The sequence below is a fragment of the Triplophysa rosa genome, linkage group LG11, assembly GCF_024868665.1.
Source record: "Triplophysa rosa linkage group LG11, Trosa_1v2, whole genome shotgun sequence".
Lineage (NCBI taxonomy): Eukaryota > Metazoa > Chordata > Actinopteri > Cypriniformes > Nemacheilidae > Triplophysa > Triplophysa rosa.
Window position 1 is genome coordinate 18294222 of NC_079900.1, and position 25086 is coordinate 18319307.

The 25086-nt window shown below is 38.7% G+C and overlaps 1 protein-coding gene across 1 annotated transcript; it reads left to right on the plus strand.

Annotated features, from left to right (window-relative positions):
- The first annotated feature begins 3055 nt into the window (after nucleotides 1-3055).
- On the plus strand, nucleotides 3056-24788 carry hs3st2 (heparan sulfate (glucosamine) 3-O-sulfotransferase 2). The gene is made up of 2 exons (XM_057344961.1): nucleotides 3056-4307; nucleotides 23120-24788. The coding sequence occupies exons 1-2, from the start codon at nucleotides 3760-3762 to the stop codon at nucleotides 23736-23738; spliced, it is 1167 nt and encodes a 388-aa protein (XP_057200944.1). The 5' UTR covers nucleotides 3056-3759; the 3' UTR covers nucleotides 23739-24788.
- The last annotated feature ends 298 nt before the right edge of the window (nucleotides 24789-25086 follow it).

A 25086-nucleotide genomic window follows, 5' to 3' on the forward strand; every position in this document is an offset into this window, starting at 1 on the left:
TGGTTCCCATATTAACATATGCGGCAATAAAGCTGAGGTTGTATCCAAGGCACAAAAAGGATGAATAGAAGTGTGCTTTATGCAACTTGCTTTAGAATATGAGAAGGAAAGGCGCTAATGGCAAACATACTGTGGTCGATACTGGCAAATTTTCCACTTGCGATGGCTGAAGCAGAGAAAGGGTGGGAAAATTTCCTCTTGCCTTTGAGCATGAGAGTGATGCATGCAAGCGAAGACTCTGATCTTATTACTGTTGAATGATTGCCTGAAACAGAATTCAGAGAATCGCACAGCCGTACGATGGTGATTGGAGCTTGGAGAGAAATGTCTCAGCACTCTGCGAGTGGAAACAAAGGACACCCATCTGAAATATCTCATTCTTTTTTCAACAGTAAGTACAAAACCTGCATATTGCATAAGTATGCACTTGAACCATCACATTATTCAGAAGGAAAAATTGTTGTAGTCTGAAAGAACATGTGTATACAAGCTTTTAGCTTTTAAAAGGGGTGTTCAGTGGTTAATCACCATTAATCGCATCCAGAATAAATCTAGAATAATAAAAGTTTGTATTTACATATACTGTATGTCTCTACACTGTGCATATTAATTTTGTATTTATAAACACATATAATTAGGAAATATTTGCATGTATATATTAATATTTATATACAATTAAAATATAAACATTTCACATACAAACATACAATATCTAAACATTTTTTTTTCATTTTTATATTTTTCTTAAATTTATACATCTAAGTGTATGTGTTTCTTAATTCAAAATGAATATGCGCGGTGCACAAATATATATTTAAACACAAACTTTTATTCTGGATGCGATTAATCAAGATGAATCGTTGAACAGCCCTAGTTTTTAGTTTGTCTAAATTGAAATGATACTCTGTTAGTTATTCATTTGTTTATTTTACTATCAAGTAAAAAACATCAAGCATCAAACAAAAAATATCTTTGTTTTTACATCAAGACCACTTGGTGCATGACTGAAAGGCTAGTCTTTTATAAAGAAAAGCCCATGTTGCCATGTCATTATGAACAAAAGAGCAGTGTTTCAGCACCATGGACAGAGACTCCACGTTCAATGAATGGCTTTATATCGTATGAGGACTTTAATTCTTTAAAATTCATAACAAAATCGAATTTTAATGATCTGTCAACTTTACAGAGCAGGAATACAAAGAGGTGGTAGTTTGATTGAAACAAAAATGGGAATATACAGAGAACGGTTCCAAAAACACATTAAATATGAGAAATGAAAACAACCCCCAAATGTGTCATTCTAGAATATAACCTGGTAATTGAGAATTATTTTGAAATGGCACCTCCACTCCTGTGGAAATATTACATCCAGCAGAGTCTGAAATTGTTTCGCTAAAAATTAAACAACACCTTACACTCTGACCGCACTTTGACCTGAGTTATTTCAGATCATATCTTGACTCGCTAACTCTATAGAGCCAATAACATTTCTATATATTGTAGAGAACAGTACTGATCGTGTTTGGAGATATCAAGAACGGGACTCTCTGCTTGCTAAAAGGTTAATGAAGCCCTGTGCTTAATTGTATCAATGTCACGTTGGGCAATGCTGCTGACCCAATTGATCCACAGTCTCTGATCACATTTCACTAAAAGCAGATTCAGAGTCACAGCAGGGGTGGCTGATTAGCTAGACAGACTCTCTGGTGCCCCACTAATTGGAAAATTGTCTTACAGTTACACATTTACTCCCAGTCTCTGTACACTTCATTCTGTTGAAGGGAATAGTCCCATCGTCCCATCGTGTGCATTTCTATATTTACATTTCATACCATGGGGGAAATTGTTTTAAGACAACCTTAAAACTTAAATAATAAACCAAATAAAACTCGACTGAATGACTGTCCCAATGTGGTCATGTTATTTTGGTGTACAACGTCCATTCTGATGTGTCAACATTTATATAAATATAACCTACAAATTCAGAGTTTTGTGGAAAATGTCAGACCAACACAAAGCGAGTGACATTTGCTGACTGAACCGATCTTGGACTCTTGAGTAATCCATGCCTACAACATCCAAGCTAGACATTTTATTTGCCAATTAGCAATTAGGTAATGTCCATTTAGGATTATATCCAATAAAAACAACCAATGTGACAATCTGTCGAGCAAGCTAAGCCCCCATACACAAGAAAATCTGAATATTAAAGACCTTTAATCTTCAAATGGCCATTTCTAATTATTGGGATTTCACCTGTGCACATCAAAGCCTTTCTGATACAGTTTTTCTTGGTGAAATGAGACTTGTCAACATTAAAGTTTCTCTAGACAAACACATTGGAGATAAAGCTCTGCTCAGCTGATTAGGGAATGAGGATTAAAAGTCTGTTTGTCTTGATAATTTTCTTTAGGTGATATGAAAACATTGCACCTAATACCTTTGACTTTATTAACTCTTCCAATAGAGGCCTGTAGAGTGAGAATCAACGTAATACCACACATAAATACATACAGTATACCCATGTATTTATGTGGCAGACACTTTAATTTAGGGGTCTCCTTTCCTGCGTACTGGCGTTAGCCGTTACGCTTTTTTGGCCAAAGATTGCAGGCTTTTCTTCTAAAAGGGCTTTGGTGTTACCTGGAAATCGAAGGCACGACTTCAACCACTTGAGCTACCGAAACACGGTGGGGACCTAATTCTGAAATCACTACGCTTCTATTTTACAATTTTGTAATTGAAAACAAAACATATATTTACACAATAACTGGTGCACAGTAAAGGCATATGAATTTGACAAAATTGTCTTCTTCAACTATTTACAAAGATCATGTTGTGTCTTACTGGAGGCACATGATCAGTCACAAATATGCTTGTATATTGTAGACACCTGGAAGAACTCATAAATACTCTTCTATTTTGTCATAACTTATTCTTTTCATGTTTAAATAAAGAATTCCAAATAATCCAAAAGATCTCAGTGGACCTCACTGTACAAAACAATGTTCCAAAAAAGGCAGTTTAAGTATGCATCTTCTTAGCGTCATTGAATATCTCCTAATTTTAAAGATATAGAAAGTCCAAAGGCTGTTTGGGAGTTAGAATGGGCATTTCAGCAGAATAATATCAGATAGTCGGAGGACACGAGCAGTTGTGGCGTACTCCTTTAAAAGACAAACGCACGAGGAATATGAAAATATGACGTGACGTCAGGCGTCGTCTTTAAATATTGATCTCGAGCACTTCACTGCCGCAAAGCCATTCTTGAGAAGTTTACAAAGAGATGAACATGAGCTGAGCTGAGCTGCGCGGCGGAGAGACGTTCCGCGTTCGAAACTTGGGAGCAAAATGTGCCGTTTAGACATGGAATATCAGATTTCCAACACGGATTACATTCGGTAGGATGGTGCTTCACATGATCGGCTCAAACAAATGGATTACTTGAAATATTTTAAACACTAAAGCAAGTGCGTTTCTGAGGTGAGGAGCACCGCTGAGGTGCTGTAATGTACAAAAGTGACGCGAAGCCTAAACAGGCAGTGGGATTACATTTCTTTTCAACTTTATTGCTTTTCTATCAAATACTTTTTGTCAGCCTGTGCGTCTGGTTGGAAATATTAACTAGCATTTTCCCAAATGAGATGTAAGTTCGCGCCGTCGGAGTTTGCCGTGTCTTGATGGGGAGCACGAGACCGCGAGCGAACGTCACAGAGAAACTTACAGAGAAAAACATGCCGTCTTTTCATCCATGGAGACATGGCATATAGGTTCCTGTCCAGCCGAATCGTGCCATCCTCAAACAGATTAAGCAGAAGGTTTATTTTTATATTCACCATATCGTTGTCTTTCACGTATCTATGCTACAGCATCCTATTCTGTTCCGGTACAATCATGCCTAACCAGAGATTGGAGGAGCATCGCTGCGTCCGTCTGAAACCCATAGGGAGTAAAAAACTTTTACAGAAGTCACATTATTGCACTATATCTGCAAAAACGAGAGGAACCTCGGATGAAACGAGAGTTGTGGGTCTTACAGCAAACCATAATGGTAACCAAAGCAAACAGTCCGTCTCGCAGAAAACACAAGCGCGAAACTCGGATGGGCTGGATCACAAGCAACCTAATAACACAAATTCACCAAAATACGGGAACAAGAAACTTCCAAACGCGCTTATAGTCGGCGTTAAGAAGGGAGGAACCCGGGCTGTTCTCGAGTTCATCCGAATTCATCCAGATGTTCGGGCACTTGGGACTGAGCCGCATTTCTTTGATAGAAACTATGACAAAGGCTTGGACTGGTACAGGTAGGTTTTTCATATAGGCTACTGTATAGCTTTCCGCATTGTATTATTTTTGCGTAAAGGTGGATTGATAATTTAATAGAAATATGATATAATTTAAGATGATGTTCGAGATGACGTTCAGGTTTGCAGAAACGCTGAAAAAAGTTCATTTTTACAAAGAAACTGTAACATCGTAAAAGTGCACGCAGGTGCTTAGTAACATATATTAAAATAATACATATTAAAATAGTGTGTATTCATTTGTGGTTGAACAATTACACGGTACCATTAGAATGGCCACAATGGATCAAAGACAACAAATAAATAACAGTAAAGAAAATAATTAATAACCAAAATAATAAGTTCTCAAATCATACATTTACATTTCAAGCAAACCATTCATGTTGTTTAAAGTGCAAATAAATGTACAGATCTTGGAGAAAACTGTGTCTAGCAGGTCAAATTTCAAAAGCTTATATCAGCAGGGTGCAACAAAAATCACTTGCTGTGGTGGCTTAAAGACAAAAGATGAAAGTTTGAACTGCTGACAGAGAGATGTTAGCAGAAACTCATAGCGAAAGAGCAGGAATGATAGTGTTTTGGCGAGAGACGCCGGGTGGAATGACACAGACTGATTGGGAGTGTTCGGTTTCAGGGCAAAATATGCAGATAAAGGGCAATGGATCTCTTTCAAGAGTAAACCTTCCATAAACGCTGCCAAGAAAAGTCATGGATCATATTGATCAGTGGGCAGATTAAAATCAACTCCTTCCATCCTGCCTTTCTACTGATGGGCTGCCATTCAAATACCCATCGGGGAGCCGTTTGACTGCACGAAAAGTCAGTGTCGATACCGACTGGCATACAGGGCTGTATACTAGGGGCCTCTTGGAGACAATATCATCCCTCCCGTGTCCAGCACAGTGTCTGCCTGCAGCTCAGGTTCAGTAATTACACTCACACATCACATCCCAGCAGAGACAGGACAGAGAGGACTCCCTGTGGGCCGTATCCAAACGTGAGGGGGAAAATCCATGAAGCTAATAGTACATACCTGTGTGAGAGCAGCCCTCCAGCCATTAGCAGTTGATGCCGTGCGTTTCGTCTGCTCGCCGTCTAGGAACCACAACAAAAACACGCTTATTCGGGTTTTGTGTGAGTTCAGGGGCAACTCCACTCACCCACAGCCTACTGTGTTAAAATCAATCGAAGCGGATGTGTTTGTGAGATGCGCAGATCGATGCTAGTCCCTTGTATTTGGACATGGCGAGAAAAAGATGCAAGTAAAAAGAAACACAGGATAAAGAGAGGCTAAATGAAAGGAAGATAAAAACGTGCCGAGCCAGATGACTCCTAAACACAAACAAATGCCCTCGAATGAGCCAGATACCAGATATGTGCTTTTGCAAACCAGCAGAGATAAAGACGACGGTTAGATGCCAGAAATATTTTCACACGGCTGTTCAGGTAATTGCCTCGTAACACAGAACACGGTACTTGCGCATATCAAATTTGACAGATAGGCTAACAATGTAAATATAATTCACGCCTATAACATGTGCACACATTCACTCAAAAACACACACACTACTCCCCCCCCCCCCCACACGCAGAAACTCATCAATACTATTTGTGGATGGGTTAATTAAAATGCCACGAAGGCTAAGACACTGAAACAGTCGCCTAACCCCCACTGAAAGCCATTTTATTTTAGCAACTGACATCTTGCAATAAAAGGACCAATACGGCCAGCAATAAAGGGCACAAGTAATGAGAAAGATGAATTGGCTGATTAAAGCAAAAGTTCCTTATAAAGCTTTTAATAATGTGTTTTAGGGTCTTGTTTTTCTTTTTATTTCAATCTTTACCTTGCCAAGTTCCAATGGATAAATTCAGATGGCATTGTTACGATTACCTTTACTGCGAGTCCTCTTTAACTGGAGGAAAAGCAACAGTCTTCGCTTGAAATAATACGATTTATTCACCATAGCTGACAAAGCCCCGGAGTGATTCCGAGACAATTCTGTTAATTGTTGTGTTTTGTTTCCCCTATCACCCTTAAGCTTACGAGCCAGCTAATACAAACGTGGCAATGCTCATTACTTTATTTTTAGGAAGGAAACGCATCCTTATGGCCTCATTTGTTCTAGGCAAACCGGTTTTCCCATTATGAGCAGACACTTATAAGCTTGCTGATACAGACATCACTTTGTAACCAGGTTCATTTACCCAACACTCGTATGGCCACCGCTTCCATTTTTCATTAGATCATCAAATCAAACAAATATTCTCCACTACACACCACCCGAACTTAAAAGGGCATTGATTTTTCAAACGTTGGAAGCTCTTCAAGTAGATTTCCTAAGAAGTCGTCGGATTGTATAAGATGCCTTTTTAACATGTGCTAGAGTCAAGGAATTCCTCCCAGTCCGCCATTAATTGGCTCAGAGGGGAAAGGAGCGGCGAAACACAACATCCAGAAAGGTTGAGGAGGACAGAAAGTTGGACAGATTTGATTTAACAGGGAAAACTGCACATTGCTCAGTGCACGCGTGAGACCCTACTATTCCCCCACACCACTAATGGGAATTGCTATTCCCAGTGTAGCTTGTAGTCGTGGAACTTTCCGTAGCATTAATTACTTACACAATTCATTCTTGGATGCGTCCCGGAGGGAGCTGCAACCCACCGAGATGTTTTGATTTGGTGATTTTAGCGTAAATTACTCATTAGACATGAGTGCCACTTGCAAGAGTGAGTAAATATAAGATACTCTGCGAGACAGTGTCGAGCGATGGGAGTCCATTATGGGACTGACTGGATTAAGGATGAATGTTGAATGCACCGAGTCACTCTAGAGACAAACCACAGAACCGCTGAGGAGCTGAAGGTGAGAGCTCAGATTCACTTAGAATACTTGAAGAGAAGCAGTCATCATATATTATCATACATTATGGCATTCCGCTGGCCCTCTGGTGTGCAAATTAAACAGCACCTATACCGTGCCTGTAAAATACATTCATCCCCTTTCTGGGTTTTTTCACATTTTATTGTGTCACGCTGTAATGGAAATGTACAAAAACATGCATTAGAGTAAATGAGTTTCAAGCAAAATAAGGCGTTAAGTAAACACACAACCCCTTGCTTTTACATATGTAAATGAGCTTTTAATCTTTCTCTGCTTCACACATAATTGGAGACTACCTGCACACTGCGGAGATGTTTCACGTTCAGTCAAAAATAGACGTGTATGTGGGAGTGCATACTGCAAAAATGCTAGTGCATTTTTGAGAAACATTACATCATGAAGACTAAGGTTGATATATCTGCCTAATACAAAGCCTTGCACGCGTGCCGCGTCCGTGGACTGCCCTTAACTTCCGGTACACATTCGCAACCAATAGAGTGCCTGTAGATTATTTCTGATAACAATCAAAAGAAACCAAGAAGAACCGTTACTTGGCTAAACTTGCCTCTCCAATATTTTGAATTTAGACTGCGAAACCGAGCTCAACCGCTAGATGTCAATGTCCCATACGGTTTCTTTAAATCCGACCAAACTGCATGACCCATTTAACAAATTGTTTATTTAATGCAATTGTTACACCAAAAAAATAATATAAATTAAGTGTATTATTAGACACTAGCCAGACCGATAAACAAACACAGACCGGAAGTTAACTGCAGTCCAGACGCATGCGTCCAATGAAACGATCTATACATTTTATGTGCATTCCCTGAAATTTGAACCATGACCTTAATGATACTAGCGCCACGTTTTTCCAGATCTGCATGGATGCTTTAAACTAACATTATACTAACAACACAGGAAGCATTGTTCTTCAAGCAGATGACAAGAATACAAACTCTAAAGGGAAAATGTGCTGCAGTCGGCTGAAGCGCTGAAACCTGGAAGATGATTAATCTTCCAACAAGACAATGACCCAAAAATACACCAAAAGTCACAGCGGAATGATTTAACGGTAAGAAAGGTTAATGTTCTGAAGAGCCCAGTCAAAGCCGCTCCAGATTAATTAACCGCATCTGTGAAATGACTTAAATATTGTTGTTAATAAACAGACGTTCACTAACTTGATGAGCCATCAGCATGAAAATATAGATAATTGTTCAGTGAGTGAGGGAGAAGAATACAAATGTATTGAAATTTATTCTTGAGTAATGCCGCAACAATTTTTGACTTTTTTCCTCAACACAACAGTTCTTTCTATTGATGTAAAAAGTCAGAGAGGGGTTATAGTGCATCTATAGGCACCAGAGAGATATTGATGTGCTTTACATAACTCATTTTTCACTTTAATTCCCCCCACCCCACCTCTCAGGATTCACTGAATAAAAATAACCATTTTCCGTTTTAAAATCAATTCACAAGTCATAAATTCACAAGCGCTCACCTCATGGGAGAAGATGGCACTAGGGTAAGTTGAATTTATTTGTCGCAACTGGATGCCATTCTGCTCATGATTTCCTGTGCAGTGCTTGTAATGTCAGCAATTGTACACATCATCTATATGACCATTACCCTCCACTAGCTACATCAAGAAAATGAAAAATGCGTATGGCATACATGAACACAGTAGTGTGCCGAGTAAGTTATTCAATGCTACTAGTTTTAATGCAAATGTAAAGTGGTGTGACAACATCTCATTCTCTAAAGTCATTAATGTGACTGTTTGCAATGACATTCTTTTTAGATCACTTATGTTTTAAGGCTTCCTGGTACCCGGTGTCATCCACGGAGCATGTAATGGATAAAGTGCAGGCGTTCTGTGTCGGGTTCTCACAATTTCAGGTGTCCTGCCGACCATTTGCATTTCTGCCACATACCGAGTAAGCCTGCTTCTCATTATTCCATGGTAATGTTCCCATTATATCCTTCGAAATGAACCTTTTAAACCAGGAGAGAGAAAAATAGAGGCATGTAAAGTGAATACGAAGTCAGATCAGGCATGCCGTGACAAACGCGTACTACATAGCTGGGCGTCTTTTTGCTAAAAGAGAAAGTTCAATTAATCATTGACACTAAAACACAACGATGGAAGAAATGAATAGAGAAAGCAAGGTTTGCTTGCTTTTTCTAAGCCAGGAGGCCGTGTTTAAAGCTGGTGTAATGGTTTATAAGATCCGTTCCCAACCTGGGCGATGAAAGAGCTTTGGCTCTCACTTTTCAATTCTCACTTTCTTTGCAAGAATTCACAGTCTTGGGCTATGAAACACATGATTAGTTTTGTCACCAATATTGACACCAAAACACAGGGTTGTACATATACAGTATGTCACACATGCTACGAAAAAATAGGTCTGTGCTAAGAATAAATTTAATAGTGTAGCACGCGTGCGATACAGTTTGACAGGTGCATTAGACAGAGCCGCTTTTTTGTGTGAAGTGCGTTTGTCCTTGTGCTTGTTCGTGTGTGAGGTTAACCGATGCACCACTATTTATTTTCGCTTTTGCAATTAAAACTTGTTTTCCGGCTGCCTCAAGTCCATTGATCCAGAGCCCTGTGATCTGCGCGATGTGGGAAAACATGGAAGGAATCACGAAAGCGGATTTAAATATGTCATCTGCTTGTTCTGAGTGAATGAGTTGCACACCTTTATGTTACAAGCGTGACAGTCGTGGATTTGTCTGTATCTCACTATACAAGGACATGAACTTTGAAAAAAGTTTATTTTACGAGAGTTTCACTGTTTGAGTGAAGCTACCGTCAAACACACTGAAACTCAAGCGCCTTCGCAGCGACCCGCCAAAATAAAAGTCTGCTTAATTTGAACTAGATATAGTAAACACTATAGTATACTTAAACATGTACAATAGTAAAGTTTAAATATACTATAGTACGCAAGAACTTTACTGCAGTTTAATGTAGTAAATACTATAGTATACTAAAGTATTTTTATGGACAAATGTATTTACTACTGTGTAGTAAAGCATTGAAAATACAGAAGTCAGAAAAATTAAAAAGGAAAAAAATAATTTGGAGAAAACTAAAAATGATATGGCCCTAATTTATCCATTTGTATAACAATAATGTCCTTTTAATGTCCTGTTTATGTGATGACCTGCACTTGTGTTTTTTTAATGATGATAACAGACGAATACTTGAGCTACAACTGTTAGGCCTGTGTTACAAAACTTTAAACCTCTGCAAAAAAATGTTAACGTACAGCCCTGCCAATACAAGACTAAAATCGAAGCAAGAACACCATGCATTACACATATAAATACATTGAACATATATTTGACCTTTAAATCATAATTTTTTCAGTGTAGACTACAAAACACTACGAGAAACAGAATGTTTAAATTCAACTTCCCGTCAGTGTAATGGTGCATTTTGCATCGTACCTTTGTACGAAATGATAGTGTGGGACCACCGCGAGCTGAACTGAAGCCATCATCCAGAAGACTTCACCTCTTTGAGCTCTCCTCCTCCTCCCGGAGCCCGTATCTGAAGTAAATGAGACCGAAAATACCGTCGCACTGCCGGGGTGCAAAAGATGTTTCAGTTCCAACACAAATGAGTTTGGAGATTGACAAGTCTAGGACCTTTCATCTTTTTATAGCATCTGTTGAGAAGATCTTTGAGTCACTACACAAAGTTTTGCAGCATCGGTGTGTATTACACCTCTCCCTCGACAGCTCTGAATCTAGATACACGTTTCCCAGTTAGGTGTGAGGTTCATTTATCACCATGTGCCAGCCTTGCAGTCTATTTCGGTGTAGTCGATGGTCTAATTGTTGTCGCCCTTTTAGGCCAGATCGATATTATCAACAGATTGATTATTATTTAATTTCATACGCCGCAATTACGGCTAGACATAAAACAATACGTTTACAAGGGCAGGTGAGGCAAGTGCAATCGTACCTTGTTGTTGACAAGTGCCTAATATTGCTTAAGCTTGTATACTGTAAATCATTCATTAAAAATGTGAGCTAAAATGAATGTAGAAAGGATAACAGATTTTAAAGGTGTCAGATGGAAAGAGTTTTAATTCATTTTACTACTGCCAGGGCTGTTCACTTACTCCCACGGCATGAGGTATGTGTGGATGGATTCACGGTTAACTCTTTAGTGTAGACTTTCTCTCACAGGTGAGTGCAGTTGCCGACTGGTCATTAAAGCTCCGACATTCTCAGAAGAAATCTGAGCAGCTGAAATATTCATGATTTGTAATACGGCGGAGGCAGAATTAAGCCATTCCTTCTTATCAGGACAGGAAGTGAATTGCAGTTTATAGGTCTGTTCACAGGATCAGGGGTGGTCTGTGACTTTGTTTATTACTGCACACGATGGTGTGACTGGTAGATAATTCACAGTTTGACACTCATAGTGATCCGCATAAGCACCTTTTTATTAACTAATTTTAATTTTATGGGATTTAAAACCCTTATATGTCATAAGTAGAGAAAAACAGGAAAGTAGATATCCATGAGAAGATTTTCATTAGTTATTTCTTTAGGATAGACAGAATTGTTTTTATTGAAAATTCAACACATTGCTGCTGATTTCTTGGCTGTTTTCTGTACATCTGTTCGTATATTTTAAAAAAGGTGATTGACTGCTCTTCGTGTTGTTTTTTTCTCCTGTCTAAGTGGGTGGTAGAATAGCATGTAAACTTGGTTGATAGTCAGAAGTTTGGGTTAAGTGAGACTAAAGCATTCTGTATACATTTCTTTGTTCTGATGAACACAAAGAAAGATATTTGGAACAATGTTAGCTGCTGACAGCATTGACTACCAGAGTAGGAAACATTTAAATTGTAGTTAATAGTGCTCCAGAACTGTTTGCTATCCTAAATTCCTCAAAATATCTTCTTTTGTGTTTAACAGAGCAAAAAATGATACAAAAATGATTTCCCAGAATTGTCAGTTGCTGACATTCTTCCAAATATCTTTCTTTGTTTTCAACAGAACAAAGAATGTATTAGGGGTGTAACGATACACTACTTTGCCGATTCAATACTATCCCGATACTTGTGTGCCGATTCAATATATATTGCGATTATTGAGTATTACGATTTTATAACTATTGCGAGTCGATACTTGATCATACCATTGAAGAGACTGTATATCCGGGCTATTCAATTGGCGGCCCGCGGGCCGAAACCAGCCCTCGATGTAATTTGTTCCGGCCCTTCAAGTAGCATAGTGTGAAAAAGAATCTGTAGAATAAATTTAGTTCAGTCGGGAACGGACCCTACAGTACTGAAGTGACGCGCGCCTGTTCGATTCAGCACGAGCTGCAGCAACACCAAGCAGGAGTCACGTGACGTTAGGCGAGTAGCGCGACTCACAAGCCTTCTGTCCTGTGGGACGCGGTGAACAGGACGATGACGGATGATAACTTTTATTAGTGTCTTATGGGGCAAAAATGTAAAAATACAACATACGGCCCTAAGATTGAATCACGGATTTCAGGCATTAAACAGATTTTGCTGCATAACGCGGAATGGCACAAAATCTTTCAAATGTATTATGTAAGATTCTATTATTTCTATTTTTATTTTCCCCTGTATGGTTCAACTAAAAAGCCTGCAGTATCTACTGCAGGCTTTTAATATAGTTTATAAGTGAATACTGTAGTATACTGAAGTATTTTTTTCATGTGGGCAAATATATTACTATTGTAGAGTGAAGGACGGAAAATGCAGAAAAATTAAAACAGAAAAAAACGGAATTTGGGAAAAAATCAAACGGATTTCTTATTGTTGTTGTGTCATCCCTCATATTGCAAGCCATATCTCTCCGGCCCCTCATTTGGGATGCTTTTCATGAACTGGCCCCCATGACAAACTAATTGAATAGCCCTGCTGTATATTATGAGTCATATTAACAAAAACAATGAATCACATCTTTCTGAACTTTTATTTCAGGAGCATACACATACACAGTGTATATTTTAAAGTACCTTGAACCATGAAACTCAGTGTATGGCAGAGTTTGCATACCGTTTTAGTCATGTCTAGCGCTGCTTTTCCCGGTAAAGTGTCAAATCCAAAGTGTTTCCACACTTAGGATTTGAACCGTGAAGGTGCCGAAATAATTTCCGAGCTTTGATCCGCTGACTCGGCCATGATTTTTGCGTCCTCGCGCCATCTTAAAACGGATACGACGTCGTCTAATACAGATACAAACATATGCTTTACGCCGTCTGTTGGAATAAAAGTGGTAACTCCACCACCGCTTAGGAGAAGTAAAGTAAAAAAAATCGATTCTGAGATAAACCAATCGAGTTTTAAAAAGAAATGCGATAGTTAGGTGAATCGATTTTTCCCAACACCCCTATGTATACAGGTTTGGAACAACTTGAGGTTAATTAATTCCTGACAGAATTTTCATTTTTGGGTGAACTGTTCCTTTAAATGACTTTTGTAGTCTACCCACAACATTGTACAACATTTAAATGCTAATATCACACACAAATCGATTGTGCCTTCTTTTTATGGCCATTGATTTACCCTCTACAATAAAAACACAGATATCTGTATAAAATGTTAATTTGTGTTTGACATTACTGTGCAAACAAACGATTAGCGATTCATAACTTTTTTACGAGGTGGTTAGGGGTGGGGCTTCATTCTTCTTTTTCTAAAACTCTTCGTTGTTACTACACGACTCACATCGTTCAAATGACATTTTCTTGTAAGATCAGGTTGGCATACAAACAATACAACATACTCTGCATACGGGTAGTTGACAAATAAACCATGTGGTGTGACAGCAAAAAAATTGAAAACAAACTGTTAATAATATATTATTTTATATTATTCATATTTATAATATGAAACTGCATTAGAGAGATTCATCTTCATTGTTATTGTTGTTTTATCTTTTCTGTCACATCACATGCACGGTATATATTTTCTCACGGTATATAAAAATCTGTAAAAAGCACATTTAGACACAGTCGTCTTGCCGCCCTGCAAACCAGATCAACTGTATATAAAACTTTGAAAGCACAAGAAACTTGAAAGCAGGTAAACACACAGCAGTCCAGCTTAAATCTTGAGTAAACTGTGAAGCCAGGATATTGTAAACTGGTCTCATTAAAGACTTTGGGCTGATATGATATGCATCTGAACTCAGACAGGATATGAGTCTCGCCGTCTAAATCACTGTGTGTTTATGTCCCCACAGCTTTGTCATAGTGATTGATGTTTTCCAATTTAAATAACAATCAGATCAGCACTTGCACCAACATAACTGCCCAATCCTCCGTCTGCGCATAAAGAACTTTAATTAGCACAATGAAGCTTAGATTAATTATATAGAAATAGGAGCATCACAGCCCAGTTAGTAATTGAAGATGTTGGTATGGACAAGACTTACAGCTAATGCAATATTGCTGAGCGTCAGAGCATACATTATGGTCGGGTTAAGCTTAATAACCTTTGATTGAGTCATTAAATGTCTATGGTGGGTTCTCTAGACACAGCGAAGAGCATGTTTAATAAGCCCGAGTTGTCACACATAAATGGATTAAACTCACTAAACAAAAACGTGCATTGAAGTCTGAATCCCAAACAGCCTCAGATATTTAATTCTAGGTTTGTACATGCCTAGCATTGTTAGACAGGTCAGGTGTGCTCGAGCGCATGAAAGTACTAGATGAAAACTCAGACTTTATTCTCAACCCTTCTCAAACGGCATCAGGAGGGAGCTTAGTACATCACATCGATCGAACATCTAAAACTGACCTTTTCAGCAGAGTCTGCTAGACGTTTCTGATCTTCAACATGCTGGTCTCGAATTCTTATGAGTTTTAATTTGAAGCAAGGGGTCAGGGAAACACACTGACATGAATATGGTATAAGACACTGTGGTATGCAGCAATCAAAGCAGAGATTTACCTGAAGGTTTTGTCAAATCCTCATGAGGTTGCATGAGAACAGTGTTTAAATATTAACCATGTTATATATACAGTATAGTGAAATAGAAAAAAATGCCTGCAAAGTCAGTCAAAGTCGCATTCCTAATATTTAACCCTATAAAAAGAAATCAAAAATCCTAGAAAGCAATAAAATTAAATGGAGACTTTTTGCTTAATCTGCTTCACATATTTTGTTTTTGAGAAAGAAAGGTCCTCTAACTGCGCTGACATATGCAAAGATACCAAAGCCTACAATTACAAGACAGAGATTACAATATGAACTCAAACATTTCTCATTATATCCGTTACATGAATTTTATAGCTTTGTGCTAGGGATGCACCAAAATGAAAATTCTTGTCTGAAACCAAACACAATGAAACTGAATCTCGAACACGGTTTTGGATTACTATTGGATTACTATAGGCTACTTCAAAAATATATATATTTTTTAACAGTGTACTATAATTTTAGCAGCATATAGCATACGTCATTTACTAGCACATTTACTACAATTTACGAAAGTAAATAATATAGTATACTACAATTTTTTCATGTGGGTATGTCATAATTTGTCCAAGGTAACCAGACTTTTATTTTGATGGGTTATCGCAAAGACATGTTTAACGGTAGCTTTTCTTTAATGAAACGTGGCCGGGATGCAAAGAATGTACCTTGACAGGTTGCAAGGAACTGGCCTGGGAACTGTGTGAATGCGACCACAGTATGATGTCACAGCATGTCAGGAGCTGCAGGGGTATTGTCAGACCACCCGCTCCCGTCTAAAGTACACTACCGAGTTACCGATCGCTATCGTCTTTTGTTTGGATATTTATTAGTCCTGCACTTCTTTTTCAGGCACAATAAAATGCTTCAACACTGCCAACATATTTGCTGCATTTATAAAACGTGTGGGCCTCTTAGGCCCGATTCACATTTCGCGTCTAAAAACGCGAGCCGCGCCTCTTTATCCTTCAAATGACCCACGGTGCGCGCAAATTATTTCCATCTCGGTGCGGCGCTAACGCGCCTAGAAAAATGTGCGGCGCACCACGCGACCGCGTCGCCCCCTATTTGCGCGTGCCTACAGCGCGTCTACATTTAAAATACCGAATATGCGCGCGGAAAAGACGCGAAATGTGAATCGGGCCGTCTACGCTGGTTGCTATTTGAGCGCATCATCAAAAACGTCATTGTTCAGGAAAATTAAATTGTTCATTCTACACCCAAAGTGATTTGTTTGCAAATTATAGCCAAATTATAGAACATTCAGTGCATCTCATTTGTGCCTGTTTTGATTTCTTAATGCAGTTTCAAAAGAAACAAAGGAAGGCTTCTGAGCTATAAAAGAACAACCTCCAAGCACTAATATTTTTATTAGTATTACACACAGAATGAAATATTGTATGTTGATGGTAAAGTTGCCTTTGTAGAAGTGGATCAGTAGAGTTTCTGTGTCACTGCTTTCCTCTTTGTTGCAAACGTGCGTGGTCATTTATTAGAGAAACAAACTGCAATGTGTGGCACATAAAGGTGCAGAACACAAGTACTCATCTCAGCAGGCAGGTCGGCCGAAAGCCTTTTTAATCAGAATCAATGACCGCAGTAGGAACGGCACATTGGTTTGCACTTAGCGCGGCATGCAGACTCGTCAGATTTTTCTGTCTGAAGTTGTGTTTTTTGCATTTGTCGTCAAGCTCGAAATGTGGCCCCGGAATAGAGATGTCTGGCATCACAAAAGACCTGTAGGAGACTTTTAATTTGAGGGGATAACTTTAGGTCGGCCATATTAGTATGACACTTGCTGATGCAACTCACCGAATATTCTCTAGAGCCATCACGACCTTGCCACCACATAGCATCTCAGACATAAGATCATAAGAGCCTCTCTGCTCTCTGAAAACATAACATCACTGAAACTAAGAATGCGTCGTGTTCTGGCAGACAATTAACAGCACTGTAACTTTCAGATGTAATATCAGACCTTTGCCCGATGTCATTTCTCATTACACTGAGGTGGTGGAGGTGTCAGCAGTAAGAAGTGACTAAGCCCCCTGATGAATTAGAATGTCAATCTGCATTAAAATTGAAAGCCGGTGATACCAGACATCAGAATATCCTCCATTACGTAGACCTATTTCTGCAGATGCTGAGATCTAATAACGGCAGGCTTTGAAGAGATCGCTGGATTTGGATGCTATGGAGGAACGTTCCCCCAGGAACTTTCACAGTCAAACTGGCAGTAATTGTTTTGTCTTACTTGTTTATGATAGAAATTCAATTAGCAATTCATTCTCTGTGCACGAGATAGACTTCAGAGTTAATTCAATGGAAAAAGATACAAATGTTTCCTGTGCTGCATGCAGAAGAATTATTCCAGTGATTAAAACGCTTACATTTTTGGCATGCTTATTGATGTTATTAAAGTCTCGGCTTTTATAGTGTGTCAGCAAGGATTCGTACGTTTCACTTTGGGATGATCTTCTTCCACCACTATACAGTAACTAAACATGAGAGCATGTTTTGATTTTCTGTTTTTCATTCTCTAGTTATTTAAAGCTTTTTTGGTGGAGGCTAGCAATAGCACGCTATCCTTAAATGCATAGCAGGTAAAAGATCCAACGCTTCCTTAAAAGCCTTCCCCAAATCCACACCCACTTATGTCAATGATATCTTAGTCAATGATGAGACAACATGAGCAGAAAATGTTACAATAATAATGAACAAAAACAACGTATTTACAGTTATTTTTAGAACTTGCTAGTTGTTTATACATGGGCAGAGTGCATCGAGTAGTTTGTGATTATCGCAATAAAAACGTTTGATTTGGCGGCAGCTTTATTCAAATTTTGTGCTAAAAAATGTGTCGATTTTTGTGGAAAAACTATTTAAATTGCAAAGCACACGATTCCTCCTTTAAACTACTTCACAAACATTGTCTAATAATTTTCTAGGATTAAATGGTATCAGCATTATTTTTCTGACCTCAAGAAGCATTGGTCTCTCTGAGCTCAAGAACAATATTGCTCTATTCATAAAAAGACAATGCTCAACATCATCAACAATCATTCATTGACAATCATTTTAACATTTTATTCCAAATCTAACACAACATAAAAATCACTGAAATTCATTCATAATTTCTAATAAAACTCTGTGCCCAAAGTGTTTTATGTTTATCTGTTAGCAATTTAACAGACCTTATCCGTTTTACATCATATTAACAGAATGTAAACAATTATTATGTAAAGCTTTAGTTGTTCAGTCAATTATGTCACTTAAAATGGTTGATTCATCTCTCTGACACATACACAACTCACATGAAAAATAATATAGTACAAAATATGGTACAGCATTTACTACAATACTATTATAATAATTAAGAGATAACTTTCAACCAGTAATACAAAAATCTTTATAAAAACATTGCCTACCCTAGCTTTAACCCTTTTCAAAGAAGTGTTTTACCATCAAACAGAATTGCAAAAGATAATGTAAGAGGTTACCTGAACAATCCCTCCACTCGCTATTGATCAGCACTTGTCACTGGACTATTATCACATTGCTGCCATTTAAAACATGGTGTTAACCTACAAAACAAAGCCATTTTAAAACATTTCACAAAGTGCTTAAGACATTTTTCACTGGCTATTTCTCACTATAGGCCCCACTGTATGTTTCCGTGCACCACTTGTCATGGCTCTGCTTCCTTAGTCATGTTTTTCTTGGTCCTGTAGCAGAGCCATGACAAAGTCTTTGGTTATGTGTGGAGAGAAACATATTGTTGTCCGTTTGACAATAATATACGTTCTCTCCAGTGTCTTGTCATTGGCCCCATTCCTCTCGTTTCCTCGTTATCTTTCCCTGAGTGTTTAATGTCCCACACCTGCCCCATGTCATTATCCCTCGTTTGTCAATCCCTATATATACCCTCATGTTTCTTTGTCTTGTTGCTCGTGGATTGTACTACGTCTGTTCTGTGTACTGTGTTTGGATTGTATGCGTGTCCGCTTGTGCCTCGTGTATGACGTTGTGACAGTGTGCTCTGTGTTGTCTAGTCAAGTCTAAGTAAGTGAGTTATATCAGTTTGTTGTTTTTGTATTGTTCTTGTAGAGTGTGATCCCGTTTGTTCCCTGCCTTAGTTCAGTTATTCCCCATCGTGGGTGTTTTGTTTTGTTCCTTTGTTTTGTTTAATAAATCATTTGTTAACCCCTTCATTGCCACTGCCTGCCTGCTATTGGGTTCTTTCCTCCACACCCGTGACACCACTTTGCAATTAGCACCTCTTGATTCCTGCTTTCAGCAAACTTAGCCTTCACTTTTCTCAATAAAATGATTTTCTTCCATCAGCGCAGACTCTTATGTAAGCAAGAGAACACCTGCCAGCCTCTGCCTCAAGACAGCAAATGAGAGACACACATCACTGATGTGCTAACAGCCAGACTGGCAGATCTTTTGATTCCCGCAAACACAATTAATTAGAAAACTGTGAGTATGGAGGAAGGCGATGGGTGCGAAAACTGGAGGCTTTCTCTTAACACATATTCTTTGTAAGAATTGTAAGAAGTAGTCCAATTCTGAAGAAATATAATTCCCATGCCATTTAACAAAATACGTGCAGAACAAAATCTTTTTGGGCATAAGAAAATATTGACATAAAATCACTTTTTGATGGGGGGCTATGTGGTGCACTTCATTTGCTAAATGAAAAATCTCCCTTATATGGTTCACCCAAAACATTCTGTCTACACTCCCCAATTTATTTGCTCCCATGAAAAGCAAGGGGACTTATTTAAAGCAAACTGTCCAAGCTGCTCTTCCATAATGAAGGTGAACAGTGACTTTAGCTGTCAGGTAGGTTTAGGTCAAAACGTTTAGCCAATAACAGAATACAGCACATACAGTAGATCATGTCGACTAGTATAATGATCCTTTTTCAGCTTAGCAGCCTCTGATCCTCCGATTCACTGAACAGACAAGAGTAGCTCATTCTACTAAACTTCTCATTTTATGTTCGAAAGAAATGGCTATTCATTCAGTTTGGAATGCCACCAATTGCATGTTTGGTTAACAACTGCTTTAAAAGCTTAAAATTCCACTGAAGTGCCTTGAAATGTACAGGTTTGATTGATGTATTTACCATAATTTCTACTAAATTATTATTACTTATTACGTGCTCCCTCCCCCTTTTAAAAAGCGTTTAGTTTACCTCACAGCCTGGAATCTGATGAGAAGCTGAAGTGCAGAATGATAAAAATCATTAATCCGTATTGGCATGCTTATGTCTAAATAATGTGAATTTTGTCAATGTTCTGGAAAACATTTATAGATATCCTTAGGGCTAACATATTCATATTAAAAGCCCCAAACTTCTATTTTAAATTGATGTGTACTTAAAGTAAGTTATAGTTTCAGCGTAATCCAGCTTCAATTTCATAATGCATTAAAAAAACGATGCATTTTATGGATGTCCCGTAAGAAATACATGTGGGATTATGTAACTGAAGTGTGCATCGCATCCACATAAGGCTCTGATTGCTGCTCTACATTCAAACACATAGTAAAGTTGTTTTGTGAGAGAAGCACCAGTGCACCAGTTGGATGTAAGATTAATGGCTGCCTCTGGCCCTGAACTGCTAAGGCTAACAGAGACACCCTGGCCAGCAGCACACCATTTATAAATCAAGCTAAATGGATCAATATTTCCAGGACTGTGGAGGTAAAGTATAGCAACTCCTGCTATAGGAAAGCCCATTATGAATAGAGAATGAGTCACAACTGGTGGAAACTCGAGGTTATTCTTTGACCCCTGTGTTTTATAAGATGGTCAATATAATTTTAATCTTTATTACGGTCTCTCGCTAAGATTTAAATTCATAAGCCCTCACTAATGCTGTCTTAAAGCTGCAATTCTCAATTTAATGGGTGGACGCTAACGTAATCACATAAAAAAGTTAATTCAGTATAATAGTTCTGTTCATAGTTCTGGTTTTAATATCGTCTGAGGGAAAAAATGTGAGGGATTTGTAAATGTAGCCCAACTCATTAACACATGTTGACATCACACCAGTGCTCAACGAATTATTTACTTGATCAATGTTAAAGGAATAGTTTTCATGTCTGTATAAACCAAAACAGTTTTCAATTCTGTTAGCAGCTTCATTAACTTATGGTGAAAGACCTACACCGCGTCCGAAAATCACATACTGCTATTATACTGAATTAAATGAAGTAACTACGATCTATACATTATACATACATCCACCATGTTTTCATTGTTATGTGATCTGCATATTCATTCCAGTATTTTTGAGTACAATTCAACCATGAGAAATACATTTCATCATCTGGGCACTTAAAATGCACTGCTTTTCAATGTGAACACCCTACTCACACTACTACTACACAATGGCAAACAATAGTGCATAAGTTCACAATTTGGGACGCACCTTTTCACTTCAAAAAACCTCCGCGCTTGCAGTTTCCGTGGTTTTTAATAATTGAGTTGCTTTTGTATTTAGTAGCTCTCGGCGTAAGCAGTAGACCATTCGTGTATTTCTTGCAGATTTCAGGTATGCTAGTATGAAAAACCCGATTTTTGTATACTTTCTAGTATGATAGTCAACACACATGGACAGTCACTGGATTTGACTACTCTCTCTATTCTAACTCCATGGATGCCGCACATGCGAGGCACCCAGAATGCTTGAAATAACTGACAGGTGAAATTCGCCTCAGAGTTTTCTGATTGGCTAAACAAAAGCGTTTCCCACACTCAGATTATGTTTTGCTGTTTACAAAGCCTAGAACTGTCACAAAGACAGGTGGTTTCTCTAGACGCGTATTTCAGAGACATCTGTCAGATATTATCAAAGACATATAAAAAATCACTTTTGGTAGGTCACCTTTAATATTCTCCTCTCCTCCTAAGAAACTGAAAGGGCAGCCAGCTATCTGTACAACATCAGAACTGTGACCGAATAGATATCTTTTTATGTAGTTCATCAGCTCGAGTCAGAACAACTCTAAAGTTGGACTGTATGGTTTCTTCAAGAAACTTGAGAAAATAATGACCTATTTCGCATGTCCCAGATTTGCCGATTCCTTTCCCTCCATTGTGCATCTGTAAAGCAGGTGATGGTGATTTATGAGCGGGAGTAAAGGATGTGCCTGAGATTTGATCATTTCCCCATACCCTTCAGCATCACTCACCCGGGAGATAAGAGACTGGAAATATTGGCCGAAAGTATTAAAGCCTCATGTGTGCGCTCTGATTATTTTGTCACTTTCTGTAACTGAATTCCTATTTGTCATGCTGAAGCCGACACTAATGTGAAGCTTGGCCGTGTTCTTTCTTCTTGAAAAAGCAGTAAAAAGGACGTTGTAATAATGCAATGGCGTATAAATAGTTGAATAAAATATACATTTAATGTAGATGCTTTACGGTATGTTTACAAGGGGGGAAATTCTGTATGAACATCTGGAAGACGATTGAGGTGTTGTGGGTGGTTTCCAGGGTTGCTGTGCAGTTGCTAAGGTGCTCAGGGTTTTCTTGTTGCAGTACCAAGCGGTTGCTAGGGTGTTCTAGGTGGTCACTAGGGTATTGTATGGTTTCTTCTTGACTAAGTTAGTTGAATGAATTTTTTACGATTTTATCACCTAATGGACAAAAAGTAATAGCACATTTGCCCCAAACAAGCTGTGTTATATGAGAAATTTATGTTCGTAGCACAAAATATAAGCAATAATGATGCTTTGCGTAGCAAACGATAGTAATACTTGTAACTGCATTATACAATTAATACAGGGAAGGTTTATCCCCAATGTGAAATAAACATTTACACATTGAAAAATGCTACAGTAGAAATATCCCTCCAGTAATAATAATCCAGTATTTACGTTTGTGGTACATTTTGGTTAATCGTCTATTTTACTTTTCACAGAGGCCTTATGCCACGGACTCTCGACAGTCAGATCACCATGGAGAAAACCCCAAGTTACTTCGTGACCCGGGAGGCACCGCGACGCATCTCAAACATGTCCCGCGAAACAAAGCTGATCGTAGTGGTACGCAACCCCGTGACCAGAGCCATCTCCGACTACACACAGACTTTGTCAAAGAAGCCTGACATCCCCTCTTTCGAGGATCTCGCTTTCAAGAATAGAAGCCAAGGCCTCGTGGACACCTCCTGGAACGCCATTCGCATAGGGATGTACATCATTCACCTGGAGAACTGGCTGCAGTACTTTCGCCTCTCGCAGATCCATTTCGTCAGTGGCGAGCGGCTCATCACGGACCCGGCCGGAGAGCTGGGCCGCGTGCAGGACTTCCTCGGCCTCAAACGCATCATCACGGACAAGCACTTCTACTTCAACCGAACGAAAGGCTTCCCGTGCCTGAAGAAGCCGGAGAGCAGCAGTCAGCCCCGATGCCTGGGCAAGTCCAAAGGCAGAACTCACGTACAGATCGACCAGGAAGTCATCGAGCAGCTTGGAGAATTTTATAGGCCATTCAATGTAAAATTTTATGAAATGGTGGGTCATGACTTCAGATGGGATTGAGGAAAAAGGACCTTGGTGAAACCAGCCTTCTGCTGGGGAGTGAGTCATCAAATTAAATCAGTTTGTCCATTGTTAGCGGGACAAAAAAGAAACCTCGAATTAATTAAGACCCGATGCTCTTAACGTATTAAAAAGTCTCATAAGCTTATGAAATTATGAAATATGGGCAAAATAGAAAGTTATATGTACTGTAGCTCGAGAGATTTTGCCTTTCACACAAAATGCTTTAATACATTTAGAAGTCACGCAAGGTCATTCAATCAACAGAATAACCAAGGATCTCTCGTTCGGTCTCACGGCGTGTTTGATATGCACAGCGTTGCTTTCATTCATTGTCCTCCTGTTACTATTTAAAATACTCATCCAAGTCAATCATCTTGATATGAAACAGAAACCCGTAAAGCATACAGTGACTGCTGAGGTGTGTCATTACTTTTATCTCATAAAATGTAACACAGGAAAACAAATTAAACAAACCGCACTGACTTTCACCCTGCAGTACATGAAGTTCATTCGGGTGTTTGTGCGTGCCATGAGAACTACCTCTGTGATATATTTCTTTGCTGACATTGAGTCAAAGGATATATAAAGCAATGGTTCTCAACTGGTGGCTCGACCATCTGTTCTTATAGGGTCGTGGACAGCGGGTATTTCAAAATGCAATTAATCATATAATCGTATCGGGTTGGGACAGCATAAAATATAGAGTTTTCCAATTTTTTGCTGACGTGCATCCCAGCGAACAATACAAAATTTGGTGCAAACTCACTTGGTAAAAGCCAACCAAACTGGGCAGATGTCAACATGGGCAGATTTGGTGACGTGCCCATATGCAGGAGTCTTAAAGGTCCAATGTGTAATTTTTGGAGGATCTGTTGACAGAAAAGCAATATAATATACATGAATATGTCTTCAAAGGAGTATAAAGACCTTACATAATGAAGCGTTATGTTTTTATTACCTCAGAATGAAATATTTCTATCTACATACACCACGGGTCACTTTACATGGTATTCGTCATGTTGTTTCTACAGTAGCTCTAAACGGACAAACGGCTCTATAGATAGCGTTTCCTAAATACGTTATCTCCTTCGACTAAGAAGCGAAAACGTGATGACATAGTGCTTCCAAAGGGAGGGGTGGAGTGAGCCATTGGTTGCAATTCACGACCTCACCGCTAGATGTCACTAAATATCATACACTGGACCTTTAAATGTCCGATAAAAAATAAGAGGCTGAAAAATAGTCATATAAAACTAATTCATAACTGCCCAATATTGTCTCTTCACTTCTTTCAAAACTACTTACAGCTACAGTCCCTTCATTAAAATCAATACATGAGAAAACA